This window comes from Henckelia pumila, chromosome 2 (assembly GCF_033568475.1).
Source record: "Henckelia pumila isolate YLH828 chromosome 2, ASM3356847v2, whole genome shotgun sequence".
NCBI lineage: Eukaryota > Viridiplantae > Streptophyta > Magnoliopsida > Lamiales > Gesneriaceae > Henckelia > Henckelia pumila.
Genome location: NC_133121.1, coordinates 144,826,979 through 144,848,222, shown reverse-complemented (window position 1 = coordinate 144,848,222; position 21,244 = coordinate 144,826,979). Strand labels below are relative to the sequence as shown.

The 21,244-nt window shown below is 36.8% G+C and overlaps 3 protein-coding genes across 3 annotated transcripts; 1 reads left to right on the top strand and 2 right to left on the bottom strand.

Moving 5' to 3' along the window:
* Window positions 1–5,130: 5,130 nt before the first annotated feature.
* LOC140883205 (auxin-responsive protein IAA12-like) lies at window positions 5,131–7,925 on the top strand. The gene is made up of 5 exons (XM_073289584.1): window positions 5,131–5,627; window positions 6,829–7,136; window positions 7,284–7,404; window positions 7,565–7,626; window positions 7,712–7,925. Exons 1-5 carry the CDS (start codon window positions 5,299–5,301, stop codon window positions 7,792–7,794), a joined length of 903 nt encoding a protein of 300 aa, XP_073145685.1. The 5' UTR covers window positions 5,131–5,298; the 3' UTR covers window positions 7,795–7,925.
* A 509-nt stretch (window positions 7,926–8,434) lies between these two features.
* LOC140883020 (NADH dehydrogenase [ubiquinone] 1 alpha subcomplex subunit 9, mitochondrial) lies at window positions 8,435–12,269 on the bottom strand. The gene is made up of 12 exons (XM_073289312.1): window positions 12,128–12,269; window positions 11,918–12,014; window positions 11,513–11,577; window positions 11,296–11,381; window positions 11,115–11,199; window positions 10,965–11,035; window positions 10,681–10,812; window positions 9,820–9,935; window positions 9,613–9,736; window positions 9,356–9,424; window positions 9,057–9,177; window positions 8,435–8,927 (listed from the first exon to the last, which is right to left on the bottom strand). The coding sequence occupies exons 1-12, from the start codon at window positions 12,222–12,224 to the stop codon at window positions 8,788–8,790; spliced, it is 1,203 nt and encodes a 400-aa protein (XP_073145413.1). The 5' UTR covers window positions 12,225–12,269; the 3' UTR covers window positions 8,435–8,787.
* A 996-nt stretch (window positions 12,270–13,265) lies between these two features.
* LOC140880560 (tyrosine decarboxylase 2) lies at window positions 13,266–21,052 on the bottom strand. Its single transcript, XM_073285118.1, has 13 exons — window positions 20,919–21,052; window positions 20,688–20,808; window positions 20,400–20,472; window positions 19,811–20,041; window positions 19,140–19,303; window positions 18,703–18,843; window positions 17,930–17,989; window positions 17,049–17,213; window positions 16,471–16,527; window positions 15,367–15,431; window positions 14,483–14,606; window positions 13,887–14,024; window positions 13,266–13,565 (listed from the first exon to the last, which is right to left on the bottom strand). Coding segments are annotated over exons 1-13 (1,464 nt in total). The 5' UTR covers window positions 20,921–21,052; the 3' UTR covers window positions 13,266–13,442.
* Between the last annotated feature and the right edge of the window lie 192 nt (window positions 21,053–21,244).

Here is a 21,244-nt window from a genome sequence, read left to right as displayed (position 1 = left end):
CATCTCAAACTCTGTGTTGAGCTGTTGTTTCAAGAATGATATCTCTGTCCTACTTTTACTTGCAATCAATATGTCATCAACGTAAATCAATAGATACAAGATAACCTGCCCACCATCCTTCTTCAGATAGACACATCTGTCATATTGGCTTCTCACAAAACCACTACCAATCATGAACTCATCAAACCTCTTGTTCCACTGCCTTGGACTCTACTTTAGCCCATACAATGATTTTCTCAGTAAGCAGACCTTGTTCTGGGTTTTCTGATTTATGAAGCCCTTTGGTTGTTCCATATAAATGGTTTCTTCTAGGTCACCGTGTAGAAACGCAGTTTTGACATCCATCTGCTCAAGCTCCAAGTCGAGCTGGTTCACCAGTGCTAACAAAATCCGGATGGAACAATGTTTGATCACTGGTGAATAGACTTCATTAAAATCTATCCCTTCTACTTGACCAAAACCCTTTGCAACCAATCTCGCTTTATACTTGATCTGATCTGTACCAGGAGTTCCTTCCTTCTGTTTATAGATCCACTTGCATCCCAATGTCTTCTGATGCTTCGGTCTGTCTACTAGCTTCCAGGTTTGATTCTTCTCAAGTGAGTTCATCTCTTCATTCATAGCTTCAATCCACTTGTTTTTATGTTTACTCGCCATAGCTTCATCATATGTATTCGGCTCTGAATACTCCACCTACTCTGCTACTGTAAGTGCATACCAAGCCAAATCAGCTTCACCAAACCTCTTCGGAGCTCTAATCTCCCTTCTAGTTCTGTCTCTTGCAAGATTATAAGTACTCAAATCCTCTGTTTGATCAATCGCTGTCACATCTTCATCTTGCATCTCTTCTGACTCTTTATCTGGCACAGAAGACTCCACCTCAATCGGTAGTTTATTATTCACACTGATCTGACTGTCCTTTCCATCTGTATTCATTTTATATCCAAGTTTGGATTCATCAAACTTCACATTCCTGGTGTTGAAGCACTTTGGACCTCTTGACTCCAGGTTCCAAACCTTATAACCCTTCACACCATCCGGATATCCAATGAATATACATCTGACTGCCCTTGCTTCCAACTTGTCCTGTTTCAGATGAGCATATGCAAGACATCCGAATACCCTCAAGTTTGAGTAGTCTGCAGGTGTTCCACTCCACTTCTCCATTGGTTTCTTGAAACCAATCGCATTGGATGGACACCTATTGACCAAATAGCACGCAGTAGATAATGCTTCTCCCCAAAAGGACTTAGGTAGAGAAGCATTGATCAACATATATCTGACCCTTTCCAGAAGAGTTCTGTTCATTCTCTCTGCCAGGCCATTCTGTTGTGGTATTCCTGTCACTGTTCTGTGTCTGGTAATGCCTTTTTCCTTACATAACTTCACGAACTTATCTGATAAGTATTCCAGCCCATTATCTGTTCTCAGGTGTTTTACTCTCCGATCACTCTTGTTCTCAACTGCCAGCAGTCATTCTCTGAACTTGTCATATGCTTCATCCTTAGTCTTTAAGATGAATATCCATACTCTTCTCGAGTAATCATCTATCAAAGACATAAATATCTGCCTTCACCATGAGTTTCTGTCCGAGAAGGACCCCATAGATCTGCATGAATGTAGGCCAATGGTTGCTCAGTTGTGTGACTTCCTTGACCAAACTATACTCTTTTGATTTCCCAAGAGCACAACTATCGCATAACTCCAGTGATTCAATCTTATCTCCACCTAACAGACCCTGTTTAGACAGCTCATGTAATCCCTTCTCACTTACATGTCCAAGCCTCAGATGCCATAGCTTGGTTCTGTCTTGCTGTTCCTGAATACTTGCTGTACTTCCAATAATCGTTTCACCTTGTAGTACATATAGGAGGTTCCTTTTGACAGCCTTCATCACAACAAGAGATCCTTTTGACACTGAGATACTGCCTGCTCCTGATTTGAATGAATATCCTTGAGCATCAAGCATTCCCAATGATATCAAGTTTCTCTTCAACTCGGGCACATACCTCACCTTGGTGAGTACTCTGTCGATCCCATCATGCATCCTTATTATGATATTTCCAGAGCCCTTTATCCTGCATGATTGATTATTTTCCAACAGTACCATGCCCTTATCCAATTCCTCCAATTTTTCAAACCAAGATCTTATAGGACACATGTGAAAGGAGCATCCTGAATCCAATATCCATTCGTGGTTTTGATCACCTTTAGAAACCACCAATACTTCTGCTGAGTCATATCCATCTGTAGCTATGGCCAGAGTACCATCATCCTTGGGTTTTTCCTGTTGCTTCCCTTTCCTTTCAGGACAATCTCTTCGCAGATGTCCAACCTTCTGACAAGCATAGCACTTCATATTACCCAAGTTTATGTTCTGGTATCTTCCTTGACTCTTCGATCTGGACTTTGGCCTGTATTTCCCACTGGATGTCCTCTTGTCACTTCTGCCCCTTGCCGTAAGACCTTCTCCATGTGATTCAGTGTTTGTGTTCGATTTTCTCTGAAGTTCCTTGGATTGAATAGCAGACATAACTTCTTCCAATGTTATCATCTGTTCTCTTCCATATAGAAAAGCATCTCTGAAATTTTCATATGCTTTTGAAAGAGCATTCAGAAGTATCAAAGCCCGATCTTCATCCTCAAGCTTTACTTCAATATTCTCCAAGTCATCCAATATTTTTGTGAATTCTTCGATTTGGTCTCCAAGGTTCTTCTCATCCTTAATCACAAAGGAATACAACCTCTGTTTCATGTATAGACGGTTAGCCAGGGATTTCGTAATGTATAGATTCTCAAGTTTAAGCCACACAGCCGCAGCAGATTCTTCTCTGGCTACCTCCCGAAGAGGTCTATCTCCCAGACAGAGAATAATTGCACTGTGTGCTTTCTCGAGCAATTTATCCTTGTTCTTTATCTCATCGGACATATCCTCCTTCTTCTTAAGAGCCTCCACCAATCCTTGTTGTATCAGGATTGCACACATCTTAATCCTCCAGAGCGAGAAATCGTTCATGCCCGTAAACTTCTCAATATCAAACTTCATTGATCCCACCATCTTTGCTTGGTTTTCCACAGACGGCGCCACTTGTTAGGAATCAATCCAAAATTTAATAATCAAGAATTCACCACGCAGACGATCACACACAGATAAGAACAATAATCCCAGAAATCAGATGAACCTAACGCACACAAATCAATCAACCAACTCATGCGAAAGCAATAAACAACACAATTGTTTACGTGGTTCGGCAAAGATTTGCCTACGTCCACGGGAGAGCAACACAACACTTTTATTAATCACCAACAAAAACAACCAAGCTCAAAAACCAGAGCTTATTACAGAGATGGACAACGAAAACTCTCAAGCTAGATACAGACTCAATTCAAGCTTTGCAGCCTTGAATTCTTCCCGTCACAATCTTTGCTTGTTTCTCTCCTCCGAAATCTCTATTTTCTTCTCTCAATATATTCTGAAGAATTTGTTTTTTCTGTTCTTCTCGTTGCGGCAAGCTTCCATCTGTATATATAGAGAATTAAACCGACTTTCATCTTGGGCTTTAGGTTAACAGTAACTTACGGCCCAATTACAAAGTCAACATGGTTCATCCGAATAAGCCTTCATTCATCAGTCTGATCTGCCCTCGTAATTCGATCTGCTTTGATCTGCCTTCAAGCTTCCAGCTCTTCGAAAACTTCATATGAATTCTAACCAAGTCACAGTACTCGAGCAATCTATCTGCATGAACTCATTCGAAAACTCATCTGACCATCACATCGATCTGATCCCAGTATTCGATCTGCACCATGAACTCATCTGATCACCGAGCTCATCTGATCTGTACTATTCGATCCGATCTCTTCTCTATTATTGTTCAATCTGATAGAAGCATACTTTTAACATATTAATTTGATAATTTCTACAAAATCATAATTTATTGCAAACAATCTTTATGTTGTTTGTCGGTTTTCAAAATTTTGTTGAGATTTGACATGTTTATTTCCTAACCTAATAACATAACGAAAGATTCTAAACCAATATGATCATGTCGAAAAATATATAATGTTATAAGAAAATATCTTAGGTATCTTTTTTATAATTAATGAACACGTGTACTCAAATATTGAAGTAATTGTCTATAACACAACACACTAACCATAAGGTCTTTAGTTTTAAACAATAAGAATTCGAAATTCAATTATAACAAATCTCATTTTTCAACCAAAAAGATATATAATAAGTCATATATAGAAGTAGGAGAGAAAAAAAATCAGAACTTTGATGGGTCATAATTTTAGAAATAAACAACTCCTTGTTAAACATGTACATAAATATTTATAATAAAAATAACATTTTTTCATTGGTAAATCAAATAGAAGATTCATCTCATATAATTAACATGTGATATTGTCTCACATGATTTTTTTGTGACCTAATTAAATGCTTAAAAAAATAAAACTAAGCAAAATTCATGATTTTAGGTTCCCAATTTTAATTGGGTTTAGGTATTGTAAGATACGGGGTCCACATTTGACGAGAGACTATTGACCCATCGGGTCGAAACCCCACAAGTTGTCGGCTTGTCTTTTTTGATAAAGTCATTTTTGTCCCTAAAATCTTCTACTTCACGCAAGGAATCTCACTGGAAGCTTGGGCCCAAGTCAACACTATCGTCGCTTTAAATATATCTTTGCTAATAACCGTGACACACACATTATTTATGTTCCCGAAATATAAAAAAGAAAATTCAATAAAGTTTTATACAACTAAAAATTGTAATTTTTGATTAAAAAAAAATTCTAATGGGATGATTTCGTATGAGAAGAAGTTTGATTTTGTTATTGAGTTGAATGATATATGTATCGTGACAAGAAAAAAAATGAGAAAAATTGGGAAAAAATAAAATGAAGTGTAATTAAAAAATAAGCAAATAAAATGAAGTGTAATAAAAAAAAGAAGCAAACGGAAGATAATTTGGAAATATTGAAAAAAGACTTGAAAACAATTACTATTACTTAATATATAATAATTTTTTTCCCTCAATAAAATTATTCTAAAAAATTCATCAAATATAAATTTGAGTGGAAAAATGCCGGCACGAAGGCCCCACTCCTCCCATCAAACACTCGTATTTCCTTACATTTTTGCTCACTTTTCCCCAAAGAAAACCGAAAACCCGCGAACCTCCCCTGATCCCTCACTTCAATCCCAGTTGAAATTCCTATAATTTGGGACAAAAAAGATTCAATCTTTTCTTATCTCCGCTGCGCCGTGGTGCTGTGATTCTCTGTGAGCCAATGTCGACCATGTCAATGGAGGTGGTGTCCTCCGAGGAATCTTCTTCTTACCCGGATGAGTCTGCAGAGTCTGAGTTGGAGTTGGACCTCGGCCTCAGTATCGGTGGTGGAAAGGATAAGATTAAGCCGCCGCATACGGCGGCGGAGGTTGGGAGTTCTAGGGATCGGTATGCAAGAATCTTGACGCCTAAAGATTTTCTTTTGCTGGGTTCTACTAAAGATTCTTCATCATCTTCCTCTGCTTCTGTGACTAAAGCTAAAAATAATGGCAGCTGCGGCACAAAAAGAACTGCAGAGCCCTCTTCCCTTCCCGGCCGTTCTGCAGTTAGGTAAATATGGGCAAATTCTATTTTTTCTTCCGGTCTTTATCTAAACTTTGTCGAACTTCTTTACTTGTGTGGGTAAAATTCTTGATCTTGATGAGATGCAATTAAAATTATCGGTTTTCTAGAAAAGGGCTTTATCTTTTGTGTTTAGTGTTTCTGTTGTGTTATGTGTTGGGTTTTTATGATATTTCTGTTTGAAAGTTGGAATTCATTGATTCTTTACTATTTTTTCTCCTAATTTGTTCTTCGAGTATTAATGTGATATGCTGAAGTTGTTGGCAACTTAATGGTTTGATTGGTTTTATCCATGATTCTTTGGGAATCTTTCACCTGAAATAAAGTGTCTTTCTTCCTTTCTCGGTACTGTTTTCCTTTACTTTCATGAATAGTAAATGATTCTTTGCATTAAAATGAATTGCAAACAATCCTTAAAATCATTTGTCTCTTTTTTTCTTTGATTACTCTCTATACCCAAAAAGGATAGAAACCTGTATTACTAGATCGATGCGGTCAATAATCAATTTTAAAGATCGGGGATTTATGTTGATTTGGTCAAATAATCCACGTGGTCAAATAATTAATCCATCTGATTTGGTGCGTTTCATGCACCTCTTACGCGTAGAAATGAACAACTGGGGCTTGATGTTTTACAAGACATTAGCAGGTGACCATAATTGCAGCTCAACACACAACCGTCGTCTCTGCTGCCATGTTATGAAATAGACATAGAGGAAAAACTCTCCAATAAGGAAACAGGGTATTTATATCTACGTATGATACTAATTGACCAACTATAAAGCACGACTTTATAAAGCATAAGACTAAATTATTAAGAAATCAATTCAAGGTTCATGTATTGTTGGTTCATATCGTCGAATGCTCATGTCAAAGATATATTATTAGTTTGAAGGGAACTCGATTTTCCAAGTTGTGAAGCTCATACGATGCTTTCAGCTAAACCTTGCCATATAAAATAAAACTTGAAGCTTAGGAACCAATACTCTGTTTGCGAGATGATGCATCATCAACGATAAGTTATCTATAAAGCTCTATGACTCATTACTGTATGTCTTCTTCTGTGCCGCCAAACGGGGGTTTTCTCTATTTTTGTTGTTTAAACAAACTACCATTTGCTAATTAAACATTGGCTCGGATATTTTACTCATTGATTTACGTATTTTTTTTAATGCAATGGTTGGAGCAGTCAGGCTGTTGGATGGCCTCCGATACCAACACACAGGATGAACAACCATTTAAAATCACCAGCCGCCGAAGAACTAACCTCAACTCTTGACAGATGTAGTAGTAAAAATAATGTTGTGGATAAGACCAGAGAGTATCAGAAAGTTGCAACCGAGAATGGACATGTCAAAGCTTCTTTGTTTGTTAAGGTGAACATCGACGGATTCCCAATCGGAAGAAAGGTGGATCTGAACGCTCATAGCTGCTACGAGACCTTAGCTTATACACTGGATGACATGTTTAGACCTGGTGTTACAGATGGTGCTAAAAGTAATTTTCTATGTTTCCAGCTTCTGTCATGATGAACACTTCTTGATATGTTTTTATGAACCCACTTGATTAAGTTATTATATGTCGATTAATCTAGGGATATTCTCTTGCTTAATTAATTGGCAACCTGTGATGCTGTGCTATTAGGGTCCAATATGGAGGAGCAAGTTGGAATGCCGACAAGATTGTTGGGCGGTGTGTCTGATTTTGTGCTCACGTACGAGGACAAAGATGGAGACTGGATGCTAGTCGGGGATGTCCCTTGGGAGTACGTGCCTTTCAGCTTGCTTTTGTATATTTACTCTTATGTTATACGAAGATCATCTTCATTATTTGTTAAGAATTAGTAGGCTTTGAGGAGTTTGTGGCCTATTTTAGATGTGGGTTGAGTTGCAAATAGTCTCATATATCTCATTATGTTGCGTCAGGATGTTTCTGAGTGCAGTGAGGAGACTGCGAATCATGAAGACAGACGAGGCTAAGGGACTCGGTATGTAAATGGTGGTTTCTGGTGAATATTTGCCCCAACAGTTACCAAACGTTTTCTTAATGTTTGCCCTAATTTCTGGTTGCAGCTCCAAGATCTCGGGATAGGTTCGGGAGGCAGACGAAAATATATTCCAAGAATCTTGAGCGGAGAGAGACGAAACACCTCTAGAACCGCACGAATACAATTGTACTCATATCTCCGTCACATATATAAATTAATAATGTATGTGTGCATGTAAACATGTTGAATTCAGCTTCGCTGCTCCACACGTTTGTCTAAATCACTCGACGTTCAAAATACACTAAGCTTTTTTTCCCCTCCCTCGCAAAGGCCCTCACATTAGAGGAATTCAATACGTCATGCTATGGCATTGATCATTACTTGACCGGCATACTTCAAAAAATTTCTGGGATTGCACTTCAATGCCCGTCAGACAGAGAGGTGTTTGTTATCTATTTTATAGTTTCGCCATCTAGGGTGCAGCATTTTGGCCGCTTCGCCTAGCAGTACGACGCTTGTATTGCTTCTCCCACAGCCCCGTTTTCACGGTTTAGGCTGCTCTCATTTCGTTCGCTGCTACTAGGGGAATCACTTTTGCTTTCTTTTCCTCTGTCTACTAAGATGTATGTTTCAGTTCGCCAGTTTCTCTCTTGCCTGTCCATGTAGTTCGAAAGATTGCCCTATTCGAGAATCTCGGATCTATGCTTATTTTCAGTTCAGTATCTACAACATAAAATTGAGGCAATAGGACTACTCATTCCACATTTGATCATTCAAGAAAAGTTTTGAAGAAAAATAGCCTCTGCACTGGAAACACAATGCATTCGCTTGATATAAAAAACTTGGCCAAAAATTTTTTCACTCTTTTTTGCTAGAAGTGAGGTCAATTTTCGACATTATACAATGACAGAATCATGAAGAGTTCTTCATGTGTTTATTACACCAAGTCTGTCTTAGAGAAAACAGACAATTTCAACCTTGTTTTGAAGGTCGAACAGACTGACTTAAACGACAATAACATCAACAATGAAAAGTTAAATCTACGAACAATCCATATTATCCATCAAGGCACCATAACAGGTACTCGCGTTATCACAGAGCTCACCTCTAATCTCCCAAGCAGAGTCAAAAGAGTTCAAATTAATTAAAGAACTGATGGAATCAAGACCATGGTTGTGGTGTAACTTTCTCGCTAACTGTTGAACCATATTGTGGGCCACCTTTACGATAAGATATAAGAAACTCAATTGGATACCCCTTCAGTTTACAAGGTGTAAGACCAAGATCCTCAAATGTTAAAGCTGGAAAACCATAAAATTGAGAAGGTAAATGCATGCACAGAAAAAGAGGGATGAAATCATAGAAATCAAACTTCTCCAATGAAAAAGAAAACCAATGAAGGTCTAGGATCCTTGAATAATGTGACATACCATTTTCAGACACAACAGTATCAACAGAAAAGGCTTCAATCAGGTCCAAATTGAATATAGAGGGTGTGGGCATTGGGACTGGAACTTTCTTGAGTAAAACTTCTCGAGGTGTTGCCATAGCCTGAAACCATGAAGAGCAGACATGATCATGAAATTTCTTAACTATCATAGCAGCAGCCAGAAAAGCATGTCCACTTAAACATGAAAATGAACACTTTGATGACCACAAAAAATGTGCTTTGCATTAGCAGAAGATAGGGATTAAAGATTACACACAAATAGATGTTTGCACAACTTGCCTTGGCAATAGAGAAAGGAATCTTCACATAGCGAGAATACTCACGAATTACTTCAAACATAAGTTCTGCCTACACAAAAGTCAGAATAAATTCTCACAACTTAAAAAACATAAAAATAAAAAAAATAATGGAAAGGGGATTGAAAGCACTAAATAGTTTTGGAGGGTGAGCAAGAGAGATATGAATGGAGATGAGAAGAGAGCGAGAGATAGGGAGGGAGGAGGGGGGAAGAGAGAGAGAGTAGCTAAAGGATTTACTAGTTGATGTGTGGTAAAAATCTCTGGTCCTCCAAGTTCATAAACTTTTCCCATGCTGGCACCATCATCTTTTAAGGCAGCAACAATTGCGGACGCGACATCAATAACATATACAGGCTGAATTCTGAATATGCATGATAGTAAGAAATACGTCCTGTTCCACAACAACTGAATAACATGCAATAATTTAACAATCAGAAGTCATACTTAGTTGATCCATCTCCCATCAGGGGGAGAAAGCCATATTTTTTAGCAAAATGCGCCCACGGATTTAAGATCCGGTCCTCTGTGCCAATCATTACAGCGGGTTTCAGTACTGTGGCCTGAGAATAGATACATGGATTTATCAAAGCAAATAAGATTAAATCAATCAAAATGTCCAATTCCGAGCTAAAAATCTAACCCCAAATAGGATTAGCACTAGCTCGTGATGAAAAATCTAATCATCTAGCTCATTGTTAGCACACGTAGTTCTTCACAATTCGACAGAGAATCATGACTTAATTTAGAAAAGCAACAGTTAGTCAAACTTAGAGACTTCCAGATAGTACGTATTGGAAGAACCAAGGTTGCCATTTGAAGATTTACTACTTTGTAGCTTAAATATCATCACAATAAAATAGTTTGAACTTAATGAGTTATGAGATGGTCAAAAGCCAGCTCGGTTTTTTATGAAATAAATATATGAAAAGAAACCATGTAGACATCCGGCATCCAGGTATATTAGAGCACATCTCACTGTCCAAAATTCGACAAATGTCATGGCGGTCAAAGTTGCTCATAAAATGAAAGAAAACCAGACAGATTGTCGAGTTTCTCTGAAAATCAGATCCGGAAGGTATTAAGTAAATATTAATCAGAAAACAAAGTTAATATAGATAGAATGACTTTTGGTCAGCCGCCGAATGTTTTTGAAACCAGAACATACAGATGGGACAAATGATTAATGGATACCGTGAAGATATGAATGAATACAGTGCAGCAGCAAAGCACTCACTGTAAAGTATTAATAATAGAAAATTAAGCACCATGTGGAGCATGAAAAAAATAAGTACACATATAAACCACCTCTGGCAGTTCTCGTAAAATAGCTTCTTCAGCAGCTGCTTTAGCTCTAAGCATCCTAGAAGGGGATGACGGAGATGCCCCCAAGCAAGAAACTTGAATAAATCTCAATATGCCACCATGTTCCTTGGCAATCTGCATACAAGATGAATCTATCGGTACATCATATTACCAATCAGACAAAGATATATGAGAGACTATGATGTTTGCACCTTTGAACAACCATGATTCGTGAATTGAAGGCAGAAATATCAAAGGAGAAAACATAAAAGGTAAAAGAAACACACCACAGCAAGCTGTTCAGCCATATGATGGTTCACTTCCTCAAAACTATAATTTCTGGTCTCATACTCCCTTCCTGTTTGCAGGCCATTTACAAAATAAAGCAATTGCAGGCAACATTTTTTCACAATATCTGTGTGGCAGTAACATCTTACCAATAAGATTGATAACAACATTAGCCTTTGCCATCACTGCCTTAATGGAACTTTCATCTCTGGGATTGTATTGCATAGGAACAATCTGCACGTTAAGAATGTGAAGAACGCCAAGTCATATGTTTTGCAAGTGAAAACGACCACAACTAAATGCACAGGGTAAAGTCCATGCATGAATTACCTGACCCAAATCACCCATCAATTTGAGGTGGCGATGGGAGTCCTCAGAACCTCGAAATGGTACCAATACTTGAGACCCCATCTTTGCTAAAGGAGAGGAGTAGGTGAAACATGGATAAAACAACATAAAAGTTGAGCTTGGTTGTAAAGGAACGAACTTTTGCTCGAATTTACAGAATTTCAGCTGAAAAACCACTGTGCAGAAACAGGCAACTCACCAAGCCGTTGCACCACATATCGTCCAAGAAACCCTGTGGCTCCAAATACAGTCGCAACTATACCACTGCCAGGCAACAAAATTCCCAACTTCAACCAGCAATAATATGACTTAAAAACACAATTACCGTCGTAGACATTAGATTCAGTAGCTAGCATGCTTATAGCAATTGAGAAAACATAATAAAATAAAACAATAAAAAATGAAATAATCCAAAACTCGATGCCAGAAGAATAAATGGTAGATGCAAAGAGCTGAAATAAATAAGAGTTATAACTAAAGCTTGGTATAACAAGCACAACAGCGCACCGATTAGCAAGTGAATGAAATGAGAATAACTAATTCCATAAACTCGAAACAACAGAAAAATTTTCAAACAAACTAGGGCTCTGAAAATGAAAATCACCTGACTGATGATCTGCCTCCAGTGCCCTTGCGAACCAGATGTCCCACGCCTTTGGTGGTAAGAGATGAAGCAAACCTTGGATTCTCCACTCCATAATCTGAATCCCATGAATCAAATTTAACGCAATTACTACTTAAAAACAAAGCATTTTCGTCTATAACCTGCGCTCAAGCGTTTGTAGCTTTGTGTAAGCGGTGAGAGAGCGATTACATTGATCGGGAAGCGGGTAGAGAGATCTGAAAGAGGAAACTGAAGCAGGAGACTGCTGTATGTATTGGTGCCCCAATCGCCTGGAAATTGCTTGCATTTTTGCCGAGAGAACTCGGGCTGCTTCATACAATGCCGAGTGATGTACTCAGATTGAAATCGCATTTTCCTCTACTTTTTTTGCAATAAAAGCGCTAAAGTCCTTTGTTTTTTTTTTTTTACATTATCTTTCAAATATTTCCCCAGTAAAAACTCAAAAGTCAAAACTGTGTCTTGCTTCTTTCTAAAAAAAGTTTTTTAAGTAATAAAGGATGGGATTTTAGAGAGAGAAGTCACGAGAGCAAAGGCGAATGTCAATGAAAAATCAGTACAAGAGCGCTATTAATTTTTCCAAGTGTTACCAAAATTACTCAATATTTATTCAATTGAGATTTATTAAAACTTAGTTTTAAAATTCTTTTTAAAAAATAAATCTAGTTTCCAAATACTTCGGCGTTCTCTCATACAAATTTATTCAATGTTCTTCTTATTAATCAAGCTGTTTACCTCGATCATTCATGCCGAGAAAAATTTTTTGACCCGTGATTTTTTATTTATAGGTTCAGGGTTATCCATTGCGAATTATGCAGCTCTAAATTAATTTAGATCTGAAAAAACACGATAAAAATGCAAAATATTAAAACGCAAAAATACCAAAATAAATTTTTTTTTAAAAAAAGGTTTTGGATTCTATTTAGTAACCAACATTAAAAAAAAAAAATTTGTAACTGCTAAGGAAAAGTCACGATTAGAAGTGATCTTCAAAATTGGGGTTAAGAAAGATAAATGTTGAAGTTGCAAGGGAAGACAGTGTTGGAAGATAAATGGAAGTTTTGGAACGTGGAGGATTTTTTATGTTAAAACTTAAAACATCAAAGTTGTCCTTTCTTAGTTAAGAAAAAAAATCAAAATAATAGCATTTTAGTCCACACACAATTTGGACCAAATTCAGTTACTCCAATGTGTTCGTGAATCATAAAAGAGAAAGGTAGTAACATATTAAGAAATGATTAATATCTGTTAGATTTGAAATTTGAATTCTCAAATTCTAACATTGTTCTAAGTAGATAGCATGCTTGAGAAAAACTTGTGATATCGATAATATAGTCCAATTTACTTGTTAGAGAAGTACAAAGGCTTCTCTTGTAGCAGTCAAAATAGCATCACAAAGCTAGTGCCAAAGATGTATAAATAGAACAAACAATGAAGGACACCCAATCAACAGCACATAGCGTTCCCGGAACTCATCAACAATGAATATATCTCAAAAAACAATCTTCTACAAATGCTTCAGTAAAGCAGAAGCCTTTTCTTGTAACATCTCCCAAGCGGCAAAAATGTGCCTCTCTTCGGTCAGCGGAGCTCCCACTGCAAACCGTAGTATGTACTTGTTCGACAGGACCTAAACAAGGGAACGTAAAATTCAGATTAATTCATATTCCGAGGACAAGGTAACAAAACCTGGTCTTTCATTTGCAACTGGGGTGGGGTTTGTTTTATACCACTTGCTTTTTATGAATGCACTAGAGACTGGAGACATATATCAAAAATCAATATCCCACGTGTACACATGCATGTGGTTTAGTACTGGCAAACAAAGATCAAGAAAAATCACCCAAAACCAGTTAAGCGTGACGGGTTTGTGCCCTGTCCCATGTACTCATGAAAGGTGACCCAACAATAATATTAATGCTTATACAGTTATCATAATAGCATTGAATACCGTGTGAGAGATGTATAATTTTCCAGTTGAGTTAACTGCATCTAGTAGCTCGCTGTTCAATTTGTTTCCCAGCTCTTCATTGTTATGTGGAGGAACCAGGCGAAAGCATACCAGAGAAAAAAGTCGAGAGGCAGAAATCTGCATATTTGTGTAGCATATAAATAATTTTTGCTGGGTTTTTCCACGTCTAAACCATACTAAATTCAAGGTGTTAGTTTCCAGATTATACATGGTGTGAAGAAAACGTTTTAAGGCACTCAAACTGCAGACAGATTCCTTCATAAACCAAAGATGCCTATCTGATGCCCCCTATCAGGCTTCTGGGAACAATTTCATATTTAATAGCTGGTAAGAAGTTTGCCGGGAATAATATAGAAATCCATGCATCAACAATCTCATTATTCATCAGCATGCAGCAGTTGCAGAGTCAAAAACCTTTCTAAGGGGGTACCAAATTAAAATACTATAAGTTTCGAACGATTAACGTATATTTTTACTGTACTGTCCCCCTCTCCATCCTCTACCGGTATTCTCTGAGTTGATATCAACTAGCACCTCTGGACATAAAAAAAATAAATCCACTTGCAGCATCTTACCTCAAATCTTGTGTCATTTTTAACAAGTTCTTCGAACTTCATAGCCAGTTCAATACGAGTTCTTATGTAAACTTGCAAGTTTTCCAACCCATAAAGTCTTAACACCAGCCATAGCTTCAGAGATCTGCGACAAATATTCTATATTAGGTACAATCCAACCATAGATTTGCGCCAAAGCATTAGTCGAGGACCACAAAACAAACTACTTATACAGCAGCATAGTGTCATTTCTTACGTAATGCATGTGATGAATCTGAACAAGCAACAGATGATTAAGATTTCAGGCCTAAACAAAGGATGAAATCATGAATTACAAGACATGAACATAACAGAATCATGTAACATTTGTTTATCAACTTTGCTCGCCATTAATCCATGTACATTGAAAAAACTTAATTATATCTTTTCTGCAGCTTCTTATTACTAATATTTCGTATTCTTTATAATAGGAAAATTTCTCAGACTTGGTTTACCCTTACTTGGAATTAACATAATGAGAATAAGCTTTTCTACCTCTTGTGATATTAAAAATTGCATACTAACATACTTGCACAGGAGCTATTGGGCAGAGGTCTGTTTCAGTCCTTTGACTATTGATTGGAATTCTTGCTGTACTTGTACAGAATATTTAAATCTAGCATTAGTTCAACTGTTAAACTGACACCAAAGCGAGGTCTTTTGTGTCCTCAAATGACCTCCTGTATTTTTTTGGAGTAGGACTTTTCACCAGCAAAACCCTCAACAATAAATATGTATCAGCATACCAACGATTCAAACCGCCTATGAATTATGAAAACTAAAGAATTTGTTTAGATCATCATAGACAATTGACAGTAGCCAAAAGGCAAATCAAGATAGTGTATGACTTGTTTCGTAACAAATACCTGAATCTGCGTCCTAAAGGAATTTGCCAATCTTTGTAATCCACAACCATGTTTGCTTGAGAAGCCTGAATATCAGTCAGATAAATTACAATGCATACTTGACAAGAATCAATGCAACACCATACATCACAAAGTGTGAGATTTTAGCTCTCAACATGTAAAAATCACTCCCCCAAGCAAAATTAATTGAAACAAACTACATTAAATGCATATTTATGATGCACCTACATAATCCTAATGAAGCAACAAATGAGACCAACATCTTACCGTAATACAAAGGAATTCGGATTTCTTTCAAACTTACTGCAAATTTCCACTATCATTCAGCATATAAACATGATATATTGCAAATCAAACTAACACCAAGAATATTGTCAAGTGAACAAGGGAGGATGTCTACGCAGATGATAAATTTTTGTGAACATTACTGTATGAACATTAATTTTCTATCAAAGCAAAAGGTAATAGACAAACAGTAAACGAAAAATTGAGGGCATGTTTGGTTTTGACTTTTGTTTAAAGTGCTTCCGGAGTTTTGTTTTGAGAAAATGGGTTTTTGAAAAATGCATTGAAAAATAGTGTAATTTGGATTTGTTTTTAGAAATTTACAATTTTACTTTGGCGATCATTTTTATTTCTTTAGTAGTATATAAAATTTTTAAAATAGTTGTATTGCGTTAATATATATATATATATATATATAGAAGTTTTCAGCTGTCCAACAGTTCCTCCCCACTTCATGCCCGACCACTAAAACCCGGTGGTGGGTTTTAGTGGTGTTTTAGTGGCCGGGGATGAAGTGGGAAGGAATTTGTTGGACAGCTGATAACTTCTATATATATATATATATATATAGTTTTGATCCCCTTCACCAAGGTGCTGGAAATTCGTGGGCGACTGCTAAAACACGAACATACCCTGAACTTTCCAAATAGTTTTTACCTCTTAGGAATTTAACAGTCGGGCCATTCCAGGTGTTGCTATATCAACAACTCACCTTAACAAGGCTACCAAATGTTGAAGAACATAATAAAGACATACATATTGCAACATAATATCACTACAAATTACAAAAATATAATGGCAGTATGTTAAAGTGCTTACTTTGTTCTCTAGGTACTCTGCCCTTGTTGAGAGTGACTGGATGAGCGCATGTCTTTCCTATAAACATTTGATTAGTCTTAATATAGTTCAGTCCCAGGAACAGAAGAGAATAGATAGCTCATGAAGCACTAAACTTCAGGTATTCTTTACCAAAGTATTGTTGGTTTTGCAATAATAAAGAGTTTATTTAAAGAATTGGTTGATTCGGAAGTAGCTTACAAGTTACATGTAAATATCAGAACACCTAGCACTCTGTTGCATAACAAGGATAATTTGATATTGCAAAACAAAGCGCTAGTTTAGAATGTTTTAGCATCATAGAATGATAAAAGTCTGCGAAAATAAAGAAAAGGATATCATTGATCAGCAGCTCCTAAGAAATTTCATAGAGAGAAGAAAGCATATATGTAGATACGGCTAGTTAGGTAGCTTCAAATATTGGTTAATATAATTTTATGTCTCAGTAGTTGCTTTTCCACACCTCCTTTCAAACCAAAAGATGGAATTATTCTTCATGCCACAGTGTGAGAAATGGCTGGAATTACAATATTCCAAGAATAATAAATTTGAAAGCATACCTTCACCCAAAGAGCCGAGCAATCAAAATTGGTCAAAAAAAACTTGTGTGCATTCATGTTGAAAGAGTCAGCTTCCTCAACTCCATCTAAGTAGGGACGAAACTCTGGGCAGATACAAGTACTTCCAGCATAAGCAGCATCCACATGAAACCATAGCCCATTACTCTGTATGTCGTCATGCATGCAGTAGAAGTGCTTTTATCCTTTTTGTAATGTTATGATTAAAGACGACCCATCTTTATGAGTAATAATGAAAACCATCAGACCGGGACAGATTCTTACCTTGTAAGTCCGAGTTTTTGTAAACTTTTCTAGTTGAGCACTCTCAGACTTTTAACACAAGCGATTTGCTATCTAAGCTAACCTCACCAAGAAAATGGACAAAACCAAGTGAAGCCTGCTTGGCTTAGATACGTACACCAAATTCTGTCTCAACGAGTGATGCCTTTTCCATTTCTCAATTAAAACTGTGGGTGCTTTAACAGGTTGATTGATACCACAAAATGATAAATTGTTGACAGATAGGAATACTGCGGAATTTAGTGGAGGGGCTATCTCTGAACTTGAGAGACGTGCTTGCAAGATTAAAACAAGATTTAACATTTGAACATCAACATTTTAATCTTAATTGGGAATTCTTTAAAGGGATACTTGCTAGCTTGCCGTTGAGTTCAATACAAACATGGTATTAGTTGATCATTAGGGGAGAAGTTTATGAACATATGAGACCTCTTGCTTCAAAATGTTTCAAAAAATTGAGCCCGTACGAATAACAGCCTCTCTCATGATACTGCCACTTGAAAAAATAACATAACTACCGGAATATATGTTTTCCAGGAGCATAAAAAAGTAAATCCGTCTCAGTACTGTGCAAAACTCACCTGTGAAATCTTCCCCAATGCAAGCAGAGGATCTACAGCTGCTGATGATGTAGTACCAACCTGCCAATGAAAAGATACGTTATTCCCTTCGCAATAAACTCTCAGTATTCTTTAAAAAGAATTGAGTGCGACATTCATTTTCATATATGGTGATCAAGAACGATCTTTTCGTTCTAAACTAACTGGTTGTTTCTTGAATAATTAAGCAAACAATGTGTCAAATCTCTCGTGAAGTCAACTTACTAATTGCCAACTTTACATGATGCTGAACAAAGTACACACCTGAACCTCAGAAAACTCACATAAGAATTTCTTTGATATCAAAACTGTGCAATTTATGAGCAGAACTTTACACTTCTCATAGAATCACATCGGGCAACTGTCATGAGTTCAAATACCTTAAAATCACTTGGGCACCACAGCCGATCATAAGTGAGAAGAGAACATAACAGGCTGTGATCTTTGAATACAGTAGTTAAATTTGTCCCAAAATTGTGAAGAATAAAGTGCATAGCACTTAAAAAACCTGAGGTAGTCATTACTTAAAGAGACAGTTCTTAAAGATATTTCACTTCGTATTTACACATCAAAACCACAAATTTGCAGTTTAAGAATTTGCTTTAGTTAAAATACAAAAGTCATAACAGAGTCCTCGGTCAATGGAAAAGACTATTGCTTTAAAATAAATTGAAGAACAAATGGAGCACATGGGGAGAACAATAAATAAATAACACAAGAAGTTCCCATTTTAATTTTTTTCTTAGTTTCCTTACAGTAGCACACAAGAAGAAAGGAATTAAACCCAAGGCTATGTCCTGTGAGATTGCTTTGGTTAATGATTCAGGAGAAAGAGCATATTCGGTGGAAGAATCAGTTTCCAGAATCCGGATATTTTCTGGGTAAATTCCTCCAATCTGTCAGAGAAATAAAACAAACGAATTGGCACCAATAAGAGTTAAATGAGCAGAGTTTACATGATGAGTTGATAAACAAAACGTTTTAAGCAAAGATTTCCAGTTTTATGTATTTCCAAAATATTAATGCATTGCTCACTCGTTTTGCAAGTATTAGGATTGGAAACCATCAAGCATTGTTAATATGCAGACTGCTGTCAATTATCCAACTTCATTAAGATTAACATGGAATATAGACTAGTATAATCACATGTACTATAGGACGTGCTAACATGTATTAAGTATTCAAAATCCACCTTGCAGGCTTTCTGCAGAGAAGCATGAGTTTGATCAGAGCAATAGACCACAAGCTTTCTGATGGTGTCTTTCCCAACCTTTCTCAAAATTTTATCTCGAGCAGCCAAAAGCACAACCAAAACCGCTTCACTTGCAGTGCCCTGTATCACGCCACCACCATGTCCTAGAACTCGACTCCCAATCATAAACAACTTTGCATGTCCAATAAATTTTCAAAAAATAGGCAAATAAAAAATCTTTTATAAGTAAAAAGATAGTGCATGTTTTTAGAAAAGGTTTTTTCTACTAAATTAAGCTTTAAAAAAAACAAGATGAGGCTTTCAGAACCAAGTTTTAGAGAGAAAAATAATGATGTTTAGAAAATCATTTTTCCATGAATCAAAATTATATTTTTAGGTAAGTCCAACTTTACTTGCTGGTTTGTTTGGATATTTCCCATAACCAAGAACCAAAATAATCGTTTTGGAAAGTTTGGTTTGATCAAATTCTTCTCCATGCAAACAGATCGAACATATTTGGTTGTACAAAACGTTAGTTGAACTATTTTTGTTGAAAAGGTAGGATTTTTCCATGAGATAGCTTTGCTTGCTTTCTTTTAGGGGGTAAAAAAGCTTCTCTAAGCACTAACATTCAAAGATGTCTTAGTAGCACAAGTAAGTGATATAGATACCTGTTGAAAGGAAAGCATCAGGTAGCTTAAGTGCTTTGCCAAGCCAATCCATAACTATTGTTTCGAGTTCTGTTGCAGCAGGAGAAGTTATCCAGCTGAAACCCACCACGTTTACAGCAGCACTGAGCATTTCCCCTAAAAATCCTGCAATACTGCTATTTGATGGATAGTATGCAAAGTATTCTGGGCTTTGCCAATGGGTGACCCCTGGTATGATTTTGTCTCGAATATCTGCATTGATAATGAAACACAAGATTGTGGGCATTCAACATTAACCTGTAGACATACACAACATTTAAATTTCCGATTTCATTTCATCATTCTCTCCTATCCCTACCAAGGAGAGTAATAAAGCTGTGTTTTACCCAATCTGGCATTCAGTTATCCAGGTTCTGCTGCATTTTTGAAGAAGTTCTACAAGATTCAAGCTTGCATTTAGATAAATAAGACTGTGCTCTTATTTGTTCATAATTGTTATGTTTTCTTTGCCTTTCTCTATTATGTTCAGCAGCAGGATCCATGTAAAAACCGCTGTCTGGTTACATATTGGGTTTAATAAATAATAAAAAAGATATTTTTATCTTTTTACCATCCAGAACATCTTGAAATGAGTCGGGACGAGCCGGTGCAGAATCTGGAATAAGCTTCCGCAGATAACCAGGCTGCATCAAGAAAATAAGTTAATCAACACACCACATTTCAGTTCAGCAATTTGGAGGTATCACAGCTGTTTGGAATTCAAATGGACTGGCCTAGCTATTCACTTTTCTCATCAGCAGACATCTAAATGGACCCAAGTTGTGTGCTTCATTAACTTTACGCAAACAAAGAGAAAGAAGTCCATATAAGGAAGAAAAGAGTGAAGGCATAATTCTACCTGAACTTGGCTAAGGACAGGGAATGTTTCAATATCCTTGTAATAATCAGCGATGAAATCCACCATCTTGTGTGCATACTCCCTCAGCTGTTCTGAGTCCATCGTCTTCAAGTCACCTTCCCTGATACAGTGAAAACGAAAACCCACGTGAACAACCTCAAACACATTGTAATCACATTCAAGAACGCAGACACCCACAAAAGGACAAAAAGTACTCAAGAATCGCCATACATATTTGATAGTTTGAGAATGCGGCAAGAACAATGAACGAAAATGGTCGATTTCTGAGTTTCCTAGCAAGCAATACACCTTTTATGATTTTATCGTTTGGGTCCAATCATATTTAGGGACACTGGGTAGTGAGCAGGCGATCCTTTGTTAGTTGTTACAGCTAAACTGAACCTTATTATTATTTTTTTTTTAAAGCTGTTAATCATACTTGTAAAACACGTAAATTTTTTAATTTTGAAAAGTAATACTACGATAGTCATTAATAACATGTAAAATTAGGATTTTAAAAAAAACTACAATCATATTATATATATATATGTAAAGAA

What these genes read in the sequence shown, in the direction of transcription:
- LOC140883020 (XM_073289312.1), bottom strand. Translation starts at nt 12,224, where the DNA reads ATGCAAGCAATTTCCAGGCGATTGGGGCACCAATACATACAGCAGTCT. An exon ending in CTACCCGCTTCCCGATCAAT is followed by an intron (nt 12,015 to 12,127) that starts GTAATCGCTCTC and finishes CATGGGATTCAG; the next exon opens with ATTATGGAGTGGAGAATCCA. An exon ending in TTCCTTTCTCTATTGCCAAG is followed by an intron (nt 9,178 to 9,355) that starts GCAAGTTGTGCA and finishes TCATGGTTTCAG; the next exon opens with GCTATGGCAACACCTCGAGA.
- LOC140883205 (XM_073289584.1), top strand. Translation starts at nt 5,299, where the DNA reads ATGTCGACCATGTCAATGGAGGTGGTGTCCTCCGAGGAATCTTCTTCT. An exon ending in GTCGGGGATGTCCCTTGGGA is followed by an intron (nt 7,405 to 7,564) that starts GTACGTGCCTTT and finishes ATGTTGCGTCAG; the next exon opens with GATGTTTCTGAGTGCAGTGA. An exon ending in AGACGAGGCTAAGGGACTCG is followed by an intron (nt 7,627 to 7,711) that starts GTATGTAAATGG and finishes TTCTGGTTGCAG; the next exon opens with CTCCAAGATCTCGGGATAGG.
- LOC140880560 (XM_073285118.1), bottom strand. An exon ending in CTTTCTTCTTGTGTGCTACT is followed by an intron (nt 17,990 to 18,702) that starts GTAAGGAAACTA and finishes TTTCATTGGCAG; the next exon opens with GTTGGTACTACATCATCAGC. An exon ending in CATTGGGGAAGATTTCACAG is followed by an intron (nt 17,214 to 17,929) that starts GTGAGTTTTGCA and finishes GACGACATACAG; the next exon opens with AGTAATGGGCTATGGTTTCA.